The 13,216-nt window shown below is 42.9% G+C and overlaps 1 protein-coding gene across 1 annotated transcript in view; it reads left to right on the top strand.

Moving 5' to 3' along the window:
• The window catches only part of MAP3K3 (mitogen-activated protein kinase kinase kinase 3), a 38,828-nt gene extending 26,112 nt beyond the window's left edge, over positions 1-12,716 (top strand). Inside the window, exons 8-17 of the mRNA XM_082194873.1 lie at positions 469-602; positions 913-986; positions 3,235-3,302; positions 3,973-4,065; positions 4,544-4,735; positions 5,334-5,482; positions 6,121-6,252; positions 6,376-6,505; positions 6,690-6,867; positions 8,060-12,716. Of these exons, the coding sequence (XP_082050999.1) occupies positions 469-602; positions 913-986; positions 3,235-3,302; positions 3,973-4,065; positions 4,544-4,735; positions 5,334-5,482; positions 6,121-6,252; positions 6,376-6,505; positions 6,690-6,867; positions 8,060-8,288 (1,379 nt within the window). The 3' untranslated portion in view covers positions 8,289-12,716. The remainder of the gene's footprint in view (positions 1-468; positions 603-912; positions 987-3,234; positions 3,303-3,972; positions 4,066-4,543; positions 4,736-5,333; positions 5,483-6,120; positions 6,253-6,375; positions 6,506-6,689; positions 6,868-8,059) is intronic.
• Positions 12,717-13,216: the final 500 nt, after the last annotated feature.

Below are 13,216 nucleotides of genomic sequence, written 5' to 3'. Positions count from 1 at the left end.
CCAAAACACACCCTGTAACAGAGAAAATACTTCTAAGGAATTTAGACAGCACAACATCTAGCGTTCCTATGTTAGCAAGAGCCCACATTTGAATTTCCATAAAATAATTGAACTAAGTGTCAAGCGCAGCAGGTATAAAATGATGGCCTTTTGTTTAGATGAAATGCACACTAAAGAATAGCCTTTTCTCTATTCCAGGGGTGGGGAAGTGAATCCGGCCAATGGACTGGATGCAGAACTGCCCCACCCTCCACAAGCCACTTTTGACAGGTGGGTGGGGCTGCCAACATGTCAATTATCTAATATCATAGGATACACTCCGAGTCTCTCGGTTGTCTCTTTGCAGTTACTTTGAATAACATTGTCCCTGAGTCTTTCAAAAGTGCAGGAAAGAACAATTCTGTCCCTCCTCCGCTCAGGTGCTCTTGACCTTGTGCATCCTTTTAATAAGCAATTCATAATCTTCAGGTTCTCAGACCACAGGTCGAAGTTCACCACCTCCAGGGTATGTTCCAGAGAGGCAGCAACGAATCGCTCGTCAGGGGTCCTACACCAGCATCAACAGCGAAGGAGAATTCATTCCAGAGACCAATGAACAATGTGTGAGTTCAGTAAAGTGCTCCTCATCTTTGAGTATGACATAAGAAGCTGCCTTTATACCATGTCAGGCCTCTGGTCCACCTAGTAATTTCTACCCTGTCAGCAGTTTCTTGTGGTCTCAAACAAGAGTCTTTTACAGCTTTTATCAGGAAATGCCATGGATTGAACCTGAGACCATCCGCATGTGTAGCACATTCTCTGTCTGAGCCATAGCCCTTTCCCAACTTTCTTGGTAGAGTTCTCCATTCTGCCTTTTCGTATTGTATTGTGTCTTAGATTATACTGAGTTTGACTTTCTGTGACCTCTTCTAGATGCTGGATCCTTTAAGCAGTGCTGAAAACTCTATATCTGGCAGTTGTCAGTCGTTGGGCCAGTCAGGAGACAGGTATGGACCTTAATGGGTTTGGAATTGATTTTACTGTCGTCCAATTTCTCCTCGGCATGTTTGGGTTGCTAATGAATTTTCCTCCATGTGAGATTGACAGGGAACCTTGGGGTGTTTCTCTCTCCAGCATTATTTGTCTTGTCTCATTTGTGTTAGCTCTTTTCTTCATATAATCGTAGAGTTGGAAGGGACCACAAGGGCCATCTAGTCCAACCCCCTGCAATGCAGGAATCATTTGCCCAACGTGGGCTCAAACGCACGATCCTAAGATTAAGAGTCTCATGCTCTACTGACTGAGCTATCCAGATGAATTCAGTTACATCTATTTCTTTGCTCCTGGCATTTGTGGGTGAATTGTAGATACTCAAGGACCCTTAGGAGGTACAGATATTGTTAGTCTATTCCTGGCATAGACCCTGTAGTAAATTAATAATAATAATAATAATTTATACCCCGTCCATCTGGCTGGGTTTCCCCAGCTACTCTGGGCAGCTTCCAACAGAACACTAAAATGCAATAACCTATTAAACATTAAAAGCTTCCCTAAACAGGGCTGCCTTCAGATGTCTTCTAAATGTTTGGTAGTCAAAGTCAAAACAGATTTACTTTACCACTAAATTCATTTTATTGGCCTCCATACAGTCCCTTACTGTTGCAAGCATGGGTTCAGCACCTCTACCGCTTCCCTTGAATATGATGAGAGAAATACTAGTCATTGGTACAGTGGTACCTCGCAAGACGAATGCCTCGCAAGACGGAAAACTCGCAAAACGAAAGGGTTTTGGGTTTTTTGAGTTGCTTCGCAAGACGATTTTCCCTATGGGCTTGCTTCGCAAGACGGAAACGTCTTGCAAGTTTGTTTCCTTTTTCTTAAAACCGTTAATACAGTTGCGACTTGACTTCGAGGAGCAACTCATAGCACGTGGTGTGGTAGCCTTTTTTGAGGTTTTTGAAGACTTTGGTGATTTTTGAAGCTTTTCCAAAACTTTTCCGACACCGTGCTTCGCAAGACGAAAAAACTCGCGGAACGAATTAATTTTGTCTTGCGAGGCACCACTGTATACTGATGACACCTTACTTCAGAGCCCTAGATGACCTGGCCAGCAGTTTCATGTAGATGTTAAAAAGTATGGGAGATGAGATGGAACCCTGCAGGACCCTATAAGCACAGGTGCCATGAGGACAGTAGTATTCTTCCAGCACTACCTTCTGGAATTCAAGCAGGAGTGGAACCACATTGCCCCTAAACCTGTCGGGCCTCAGAATCCAATTCTGATTCCAGAGGAGATAGCTTTCCCCTCTATTTGGTGCTGGATAACTCTTTCCCATAACTACTAGCAGTCCAAGAGGGGAGCCAGTCTTCCACTTTTCCATTTTTAGGGGACACAGGAAACATTACACCCTTCTGCAGCACATGCCTATGTCATAGAATACAGCCTCTTTAAAGCACGATCAGGTTTTCTCCTAGGAGACAGGGCTTCACCACTCTCTGCCATACTATATAAAAGACCAGTGCTGAAGCAACACTTGCTGATCTTTGTTTCCAGTATCCAGCTTAGGTGAATCTGATATCCAGCCACATCCCAAAGCTTGCTCCATATGAGCTCTCCGTGTTCCTGACTCTCGGCCACCTGCCCTGCACCTGAACAGAATGCCCCCGCTCTGTGGTGTCTGATATTGAAAGCTGCCAAGAGGTCCAGGATAGCTAGCAGTCTTTCAGTCCCCTTGTCATATGTTATCGCATTGCATCAGGGTAACCAAATCAGGTTCTTTGATGACAAAAACCAAATGGGAATGGATCCAGATTGTTTAGCTGGATAACTTGCATTACTATAATGAGGAAAGCTGTATTTTGCCCAACGAGGGAGGAAACTGGATCGTATATTTTTAAAAATGTAAAAGATACATTAAAATTTAAAATATATGCCAAAAAATGGATTGCATCTTTGGGGTGGGAATTTTACAGTTAGCTATGTGCCCTGGCTGAATTTTTCTGAAAGTGATACCCAGTTTGTGGATGGGGGAACCCAACAGATTGTGTAAATTCTCTGTTCAGTTATGCATATGTTTATATGCAGAAATCCCACAATACTGCATTGGGTGTGAATAAATGATTGTAATTTATTCAGGTTTAGGCTATCCAGCTTCTTCCTAAGTCGTGAGAGGGGGCATCACATTAAGTTGTAACACAGGCCATTCTTAGCCCAGTTTATAGGTACAAATCTTAATTCTTTCTCCCTCCAAATAGTCTTTCCTACAGAAAATCCTGCATGTCCAAGGCCCAGAGTTTCCCAGACAACAGGCAGGATTTTTCAGGTATGTCTGTATAGTTTTTAAAATAATTATTTGAGCTGATGGTTGTTGACAGATAACAGGAGAAAGAAACTCCTACCTTGTTTGTTTCTCTGTTGTGTGTTGGCTGCTCCTAGTCAAGATTCTATATTCTCTTTTCCGATTGCAGAAAGACATTTTGAAATGTGCACTTGCCAGCAGTTACCTGGCTTCTAGTCTAATCAGGGTGGAAGATACGGATGTGGAGCCACATCTCGTTTGCCTCTCCTATTCCTTTGCCACCGATCGGTTGAATGTTGCTGGGTCAGGGAGAGAATTAACAGTTTTCAGGATACGTGCTTATGCATTGGTTTCTCTTCCCTCCTGAAACCACCTGTAAGGAGGAGGTGGACTGAAACTAAGAAACTTATTTTAACTACCAGAAGGGCAAAGATGAAAATAAGCTAATAACTTACTCTGTGGGCTGCATTTTTCAGACAAAGTGCTGTGTGCCATCTGCCCTGCCATCTCAGTGGAAAAGGAGCTGGATTTCAGTGATCTGCATACTTCAATGGGTTCTAGAATTTAAGATTTAAACATATTTAGCGAACCTTTTCTTCCAGTCATGAGACTCGTGGATTTCCCTCCCCTTTGGGTCATTCATCTGTGCATGTTCCATAAGTTAACTTGTTTTGCTTTGTCTCCCTCTATCCAGATCGTGAGAATCAAATCCATGACAAAGCAGAGAAAGGAGGGACCTACCCTCGGCGTTACCATGTCTCCATGCAGCACAAAGATTATAATGACGGTGGGTGTGCTTGCACTGCAAGAAAGCACCCTGCTTTTTATCTTAATGATAGGGTTGCCATTAGACATCTCTCCCAAGGGGAACTATCTGCATTTCCCTAGTGGCTAGGCCTCTCTCTGCTTCTCTGACTCACTTTTCTTGAAATTGCTTGGGAGAACTCAATGGAAGCAGGAGGGGTGACAAATACAAGTGAGAATAAGACTTTCCTTCCTTCTCTTTTCCTGTAGTTGAATAGCTCAAGAAGAACAGAGAGAAACTCTGCATGCGAGTTGCATGCGAACCGCTGGTGAAGCAAGTTGTTGGCCTGTGCACTACAGGATTAATCCAGAGCAGAGTTGTCCAAAGCTTAGGTTTTTGCAAACTCAGAAGTCATACCTGCAAAGGCTTCTTGCTCTGTCCCCAACCCTGATTCCCCACCCCCACCCTGTAGCCAGACAGTTTTATTTGCAAACTTTGCTTTCATAACGTTTTCTAACAGGACGAAGGACCTTCCCGCGTATTCGACGTCACCAGGGTAACCTCTTCACACTAGTGCCATCAAGCCGCTCCTTGAGCACCAATGGGGAGAACCTTGGCCTAGCATTGCAGTATCTGGACCCCCGGGTGCGCCTGCGGAGCGCGGACAGTGAGAATGCTCTCACCGTGCAAGAGAGGAACATTCCAACCAAATGTAAGCAGTCTGTTCCAGATTTGCGAAATGCAGCACTATTGTGCTTTCCAGTGCATTCAAGATGGACAAAAGGAAGCACTTGTTCAAATTGATACAGGGTTTTGGGGTGGCCACTAACACAGGTGGCTTTTTAACAGATAAAATTGACTCTCAGTGGCTCTACACCCTGAGGGTTTGGAATAAAGCTTCTGTTTACCAGGTACTAAGAATGAACAATAATATGAGATGCTATGTCTTGTAATGCTTATGAGTTTTCCTGGGGCTACTGACAAGATAGAGTGCGACACTACATCAAACTGTTTGATGTTTAATATCAGTTCTTATAAACTGCAGAAGGACGGAGAGAAATGTGTGAAAAGCTGATGTTGTGGTCCTAAAGGCCCATCAAGCAGAAGTGAAGTTTTAAGAACTCTTATCATCAGAGCCAAACATTATATGCCACAACTTGAATCTTTGATAGGTGGCATCTCTAGCTTGGAGACTGGAATTATCTCCGTTTCATTTAGTAATGCAGGTATAAATAGCGTCTGTTGACGGGTGTAGAAGACTATTCTTGAGGATGTCATTATAAACTGAGAATTCCTTCTGTATTTGGCAGCTCCAAGTGCCCCAGTTAATTGGCGGCGAGGGAAGCTCCTGGGGCAAGGTGCATTTGGCCGTGTGTACTTGTGCTACGATGTGGATACAGCCAGAGAACTTGCAGCAAAACAGGTCCAGTTTGACCCAGACAGTCCTGAAACAAGCAAGGTACTTGAACGATACCACTGGGAACACTGTCTAAAGTAAATGTTCGTATTTGGAAATACCGTGCTAAGTAACAGACATTCGAACGAAGCATGGTTTGTATAGAGATATCATGGTTGGTTCTTTCCCTTAGAATCCCCAAATGCAATCCCACTGCACTCAAGACTGCCAAAATTATTTACAAAACTTCACCACCACCTTTCCCTTTACCATTGGCTGGCACAAGTAACCAACACCTTTCCCCAAGTAGGCTGGAGAAGCTAAGCACCTTCCTCTTTATTTGTCTTTGACCCCTATTAATCAGCTAATAGTAACCATTTTGTTAATCTGCTTGCCACCCTAATAGAAATAATTCAAAGTGGAAATTGTTAATAACATCAAAGTAGTGGGGAAACTAATTTTTAGGCAAGTTCCTCCGGAGAACTTGTCGCTGCTGCCAAGTTCAAATGTGGTTCAGAAGTTGACTGTTTGGACTTGAGTGAGGATCCTGGTATGAAAAAGTGCTTTATCCCCCAGTTTCCCCCAGTTTGGACATAATGGGAAACTGATTTAACACACCACAACATCTTCCTCAATTGGGGAGCATGCAGGCACACACATTCTTAGCGCAGTGAACTAACTGGCTCTCTCCATGCCTGCAGGAAGTGAGTGCTTTGGAGTGTGAAATTCAGCTGTTGAAGAACCTTCAGCATGAGCGCATTGTCCAGTATTATGGGTGCTTGAGGGACCGAGCAGAGAAGACCCTGAGCATATTCATGGAGTACATGCCAGGGGTAAGAATTGAGCTAGTCCTCTAGAAAGTGATTGCCGTCTGCTTCTGACCTGCAGTGGATTTGCAAGATTATTTCCTTGTTGTTGAAGCCCTCTTCAATACCTTTCCTGCTTTTCCTGTGAAGGGTTCTGTCAAAGACCAGCTGAAGGCCTATGGTGCACTGACGGAAAATGTGACCCGGAAGTACACTCGGCAGATTCTTGAAGGAGTCTGCTACCTTCACAGCAACATGATTGTACATAGGGATATAAAGGGTAAGAGATGCCCACATGACTTGAGCCAGTTCCCTCAACCTGGTCTCTCTTCCTCTTCTTGGCTCCCCTCTTCATGTATTGACTGCTAATACCCTGCAAGGTAGAGTTAGTGACAGACTTTGAATCACTCTTGCTTCCCTCTCCCTCTCCCTCCCCATCTCCCTCCTTCCTTCCCCCTTCTCAGGAGCCAATATTCTCCGGGACTCGGCTGGCAATGTGAAGCTTGGGGACTTTGGGGCCAGCAAACGGCTGCAGACAATCTGCATGTCTGGGACCGGCATCCGTTCTGTCACTGGCACGCCCTATTGGATGAGTCCAGAGGTGATCAGCGGCGAGGGTTACGGAAGAAAAGCCGACGTCTGGTGAGAAGTTGCTTTGTTCTGTTTGTTTGGTGCATAGTTCTAGCCAGGATTTCTGTGTACCTGGAGTCCATAAGCTTTTAACCTTCTTACTAGGAGTACGAGGAACATTTCTGAAAAAGGAAAGTGACATTTTTGTCCAGAATACCCCTGACTCAAATGACATACTTGGTTAGTCTTGCAGCTGCTTGTATCTGCTCTGTGTTTGGGCAGGGACTTAGTTCACTTCCTAGCAAAGATTAATTTTATGTTGTAAAAGGTGGCTAACCCTCTGACCACTAACTCTAGGTGTGTAAGAGTAGCTTTTCAGTGATAAGGGGCTGAACTTTTAGAACCAAGGGCAGTTTTTCCATCATCATATACGCCATCCTTTCTTCAATTAATTCTGCCTTGAGAAGTGTTCATCATGCTCAATTCTTGTCTCCTCCTAAGAAGCCAAACACTTGAGTGTCTACAAATGTGTCCTTGACACATTTCTGAATGTGTCCTTTATCGCATATCTGCAAGGCTAGCATTTAGGCTGCCTCTTACATTTTTTTAATAAAAAAATAAAATAAAGCTCCTGCCGAGGCCACATCTGGAAGAGCTTCAAGCCATTCCTCTGTGGCCTTTTCTTTGAATTTCCAGAGCTGAACTCTGATGATAATAATAATATATCCTTTATTAGGCATAGCAAACCACACATTATCAAACTCTAATAGAATTAACTTCTGTACCTGTGTACTGTAGGAATAAAATGAGGTGTGAGAGTTCAGTGGATCTCCAGACAAAGCTATTTCTCCAGTTGAGTTATGTTGTAAGAATATTTGTCATTTTCTCTAGCTTCGTTCGGAATTGAAAGTTGGATCTGGCGTAGTTTGACTTGGCCAAAGAGATGAAGAATTTTAAAATAATCTGGCTTCTGAGTCACTTGCTTTTTCAGCTTTGTTTGATATTGGTTCTCTATTCAGCCCTCTATGTCCTGATCCTCCTAAATGATCCACAAAAGCTTATGCCCCAATATATTTGTTTGTAAGGTGCCACAAGCTTCTTTGCTGTTGTTTTTAGGTTGCAACAGGCTAACTCCACTTCTCCTCCTTAATTTATCTCGATTGTGCCCGTTGTGTGGGTGTCACAGGAACTGCCACAAGAAATTCCAGTGCTGCCTTTCGTTTTCTAATACAGATCATTGAATTCTATGTTCTCCCATCCCCAGGAGCCTTGCCTGTACTGTTGTGGAGATGCTAACAGAGAAGCCGCCCTGGGCAGAGTATGAAGCCATGGCAGCCATTTTCAAGATTGCCACACAGCCAACTAACCCCCAGCTGCCTTCCCACATTTCAGAAACTTGCCGGGACTTTATAAAGAGGATCTTTGTAGAAGCCCGGCAGAGACCCTCAGCTGAAGAGCTGCTCCAGCATCACTTTGCACAGCTCCCATACTGAATTGCCCTCCCCAGAAACAGTACTTCTTCCTTGGCTTTTAGCATTTTCTCCTTGGGAGGATGCTGTGCTGTGGCCCTTATCCGAGCAGCAGCTCCAAATAAATGCTGGCACAGCTGTCTTATTTGCCTAGAGAGGCAGTCGGTGTTTGAGGAGCAAGGCAGGGACGTCAGTTGCTTTTATCTGGATAGATTCTTCTTTGGATTGATGCTTCTAGCAGCTGTGCAACCTACATCTGCATCTCTGTCCTTACCTGTGCTGCCGCCATGGAATGTTTGGTGGCATGCTTCCCACAAGCATACGAGCTGGGAGCGGCTTAGGAACCACCTCACTTGAATGTAGCTGTGTATCAGAAGCTGGTCCAAAGTGGAAGGGGGCTTGTGGTGTCAGAACTTGTGATAGCTTCTAAAAGCTACAAAAATGTGTGTTGGCTAGCATTCTGTGTTTCGCAGTTCCCCAGGACTATTGTCAAGTGCCACAGAGAACATGGACTCAGTTATTATATATAATAATTATTATATATTTTATTAAGTATTCAGCATCTGAAAGTGTTCAGAAAATATTGATTTAGAAGAATATGTGAATAGTGTTTTTTTTTATATAATGACAAACCCAAGGAGCTGGAGGCAGAGTTGTACTTTCTTTCTGTTTGCCTTTTAACTCTCTCCTATCCACATTTCTGGATGATGAGATGGGGGTTACAGTGGAACACAAGCACAACGAGGCCTACACAACAGTGGCCCCTGAATGAAACGAGGGAATCGAGCTTCATTTTGACAGGGCTGTCTGAAGGTGCAATTCAGGACTGTGTCTATGCAATAACTGTGCTAACACGGGATTTATTATCTGGCACAAAAATCAGCATCCTAAGATTCAGTATTTCTAACTTTTATTTATTTTAATTTAATTCTTTTCAAAGCAAGTTTCTGGTCTTCATGGCTGCAGAGAAACTCTAAATGTGGAGGGTTTGAGAGGGGCTGGTGACTTCTTAGAAGTCACTGGGGGCTGAGCAGGATACAGCAGTTGTGGCATGTGCTTAGTGCCCTTGCACAAAGAGCAAAAGCCAAATAAATCATCAAAAACAAGAATATATACAGATTTTTACTTTATTTGCATAATTTATTGAGATCATGGAATGTGACATTTTTATGGATTGTTTTAGCACAGAGTATCACATGCTGGATATAGACAGGGGTTGCCGTAGGACAGCTATTGCTCGCAGCTGATGAGAAAGAGCCCTACATTGGGAGTTTCATACAGCTGGCCTATCATGCAGCTGTTAAAAGCTTTCCTATGAAAATGCTGTTCCTTTGAAACTTCAGGCTCTTCTATATCTGTTAGATGTCTTCTTCCACCCAGGTATTTTCTGCAGAACAGCCGCTGGTGCCATACTCAGTTTTTTGCCAGTCCTTCAAACCAAAGACATTTCCAGTGCTGCCAAGGTCTTATTTCAGGGAAAGGTGAAAGACTGCTGCTAAGCCTAATAAAGACATTTGTTTTGAGGTTTTCATGTGATCTTGGATAAAAATAGCTTTATAAATGGAAGACGCATGCCTGAGCAGCACAGGCGAGGGAGATATTTATGCAAAAGCTGTACTTGTGATTGTGTTTTCATAGAGTCATCTAATCTAGCAGTTGTGTGAAACAAAGGGACAAGGCCTGATTTCAAATGTGCATTATCTTTTGGCTAGGAATCCTGGGGATTTTTAAAGGGGAAGTCATGACAAACTTCATTGCAGGCAATCTAAGCAGTATCCTCTTTCAACTAACTGTTTAGCGGCCAAGGGAAATTTGCTTGTTTTGCTGTATAAAACCTCGGACTGGGAACCAGGTGCAGTCAGACAGGGCCTGTGTAACATAAGGACCTGCTCACATTCCAGAAATGTTCGCTTCAAAAAATGCACTTCCTAGGATAACTGAACAATTTGACCAATGTGTTGTGCTGCAAAAAGAATGTGTACTTCTGTTGTGTCATGCTTCCAATCACCTGTTCTTAGCCTTTAAAAGAGGTAAAATTTATCCCTCCTCTTTCCAGCCAAGAGTCATTTACGACAGGCACGTTGACACTGTCTTAGGGTAGCCAGCTGTTTTCGTCTCTGCATAGTTGAGGATTGCTACCATCCCTCAGCTTTTTACAGGGCTACAGATGTTTACTTAAATCACAAGCTGGCAGCCTACCAGCTTGACATGTTGATTAACAGCCAACATGCTTCCAGTGGACCTGCAGCAGTATATCTGAAGCAGAATGCAGTCATCATGTGAATAAAATGTAGCAAAGGTAAGAGTTCTTTCCTTGTAGCAGTGATAAGGTGTAAATGTAGCTTTGTCTGCTCTGTTTAAGGCAGGCATGACCCTGACCACTGGTCCTGTTAGCTAGGGATGATGGGAGTTGTTGTCCCAAAACAGCTGGAGGGCCAAGTTTGGCCATGCTTGGTTTAAGGCTTCCACAATGCTACTTTTAAGACTGGGTGCTGTTTTCTGAGGGGAGAATCCAGGATTTAAGGAAGTACGTTGTGTGAGTTGTTCCTTTCAGGTAACAGAGGCTCGAAAAACCTGCAGTGATTCTCTCCCCCACCCCCTTTATCTCACCTGCCAACATGTTTGAAGGACTTGAAGAGAGGCCTGAAATGTTTGTTGTCCTGAAACATGCCCACCCTCAGCCCAAACTGTGGTCTGTGTACCCTGTGACTTGGCAAATGCCCGGCAGCAGGCTTTCCCTCCACCTGTCTCCAATAATGTGATTATTTTGGCTGGGCTCCCCCTTTGTATGATACACTCCAGAACCCAGACCCAGAGCCTCTGATTAAGCCTAAGAAATAAGCCAAAGCATTACTTGTATGGTCAGCAATGCACTTTTACAAATGTGTGTATATCATTCCCTATTTGTTATGCTTTTTACATCATGTAAACAAATGATGGTGCCTCTTATCTTTTTTATTTATGCTGTATTTGTTGATTTTTATAGATATGTATAGCAACTGTTATGGGATGGGAAAGAAATTGACACCTTCATGAATTTTAAAAGTGGGGAGAGAAGCAGCTGGTTTTGCAGAAAATTTGAATATAGTTTTATAACAAAATGTGTTAAGCCAAAATACCTCTTTGTTTCCTCATGCACCCATTGGGGCAGTGGGAATGTTGAATTCGTTTCATAGAAATAGCATAGATCCCAATAATAAAATATCTGGAATGGGTTGTTTTATGAGCAATCTATCCATAGGCTTTGTCCAGGAGTCCTGGTTAGGTTTATTACAAATCTGATTAAATTGTTGCAGCGCACAGTGTCACCAGTGTAAATCTTACTTACGTTACTGGATGGGCACATCCATTTGCATAACCTTTACTGGATGTCTTCAACCTGGATTTGACATTGACTTGTTGCATATGGATTGATTTACTACTCAAAACAATTTAGAAGGATTGATTTGTCCCTAAAATTGCAGCTAAATCAATTACCAAAAAATGGCCAGTAACTTCAACCATTTCCAGTAAGAAAGTACCGTAAATTCCTTCTGTAGTATAAAGCCCCATTAATCTGTTCATACTCATTTTCAAGCACTTTGTGGCCCCCTGATACTTTCATTTGCACTTTTGCTTTCAGTAAGTTTCTTGTCCCCATGGGTGCAGATGAGAAAACAGGTTGCTGAAGGATAAACTGCAATTTTTCCCAGATGGAACTGTAACCATATGTGAGGAAAGAAAATAACGGTGTTTTGGGCTTGGCGTGACGATTCTGTATCCTCCAGGTTCACCCTCTTAATGTTCTGCTAAACAGGATTATTCTGTCTTGGTTACTGTGGGTGTGAATGATTCAAACACATCTTAAAATAGCTTTTTGCATTGGAGAAAGCTACCCTTGCCAGACAGCCTTTATTTCTTCTCTTATTGGCCTTTAGAAGAACAGCTGCATTCCTGGATGTGTGATATGGGGGCTGTTCTAATATCTGATTTCAGGGTAAAGTTTTAGAGAAGAATATACCTTTATTACATTATAGTCCAAAGCAGTTGAAAGGAAGCCCCACTGACTATTGCAGTTTGCTTCTACCAAGATTGCTGCCTCTACAGCACAGCAGCATGATTATGAAATTGCTATGTGGAAACTAGAGGATTGCACATTTTGCTTCTCAATCTGCTGATCTGTAATCCAGAGTATTACCTATAGATTTAAATTGTCTGTATTGGAATAAGTGGTTTGATTTATTGAAACCTAAAGGGGGGGAACTTAAGTATTTTTAACAAGTGGACCATGTGTGCCTCATAAGCCAGCAGTAGCATTGTGAAGTTTATCAACTGAACCTGGAGTGTACAGAAGACCTTGAACCACTTGTGTCTTTCTGTTTTTATAAATATCTATACTGACCGGGGCTTGCAGTGCAAAGCCGGGCCAAAGTATAACTTTTATTTACAATAAAATAACATTTTTGGCTAGTACTGTTTTGTAAGTACCTCTGTTTGTTTGGATGCTTGGGTTATTTAGAGGCAGCTAAAAGGTCTCTGCTCTTGTCAATATGGCAAGGAGTTCCCTCCACCATCAACCTTCCTCACACCTCCCAACTTTATCATGGTATATGCTATTCCCTTTCTGCAAAGTGGAGTGGACTGCAATTTATGAGTGTCTCAACACTAGAAGTCTCTGTAATATCTGATGCCTTATAGACTAACTGGATTGTGGTGGCAGCTCTTGTGGGCATCTACCTGTCTGCCTGCTGTGGAATGCAGACACAGTTAAGTTACTTCATCTACCTTATATCTTCCTCTCTCTGCTCCAGCAGCCGCTGCAAAATTTGTCAATGCTGGGTCACCTCCATATTGCAGTCTGTGTTGCATCATAGCTTTCCTTACAACAGGAAACAACTGAGTTGTTTTTTAAAATATATATAAAACAAAATGGCTGCTTTGTTCTCCTGTGCATAATTCATGCCAGTATTTGA

The sequence above is a fragment of the Podarcis vaucheri genome, assembly GCF_965113315.1.
Source record: "Podarcis vaucheri genome assembly, chromosome: 13".
NCBI lineage: Eukaryota > Metazoa > Chordata > Lepidosauria > Squamata > Lacertidae > Podarcis > Podarcis vaucheri.
The sequence above is the reverse complement of the archived record's forward strand: the minus strand, read 5'-3'. Positions and strand labels throughout refer to the sequence as shown.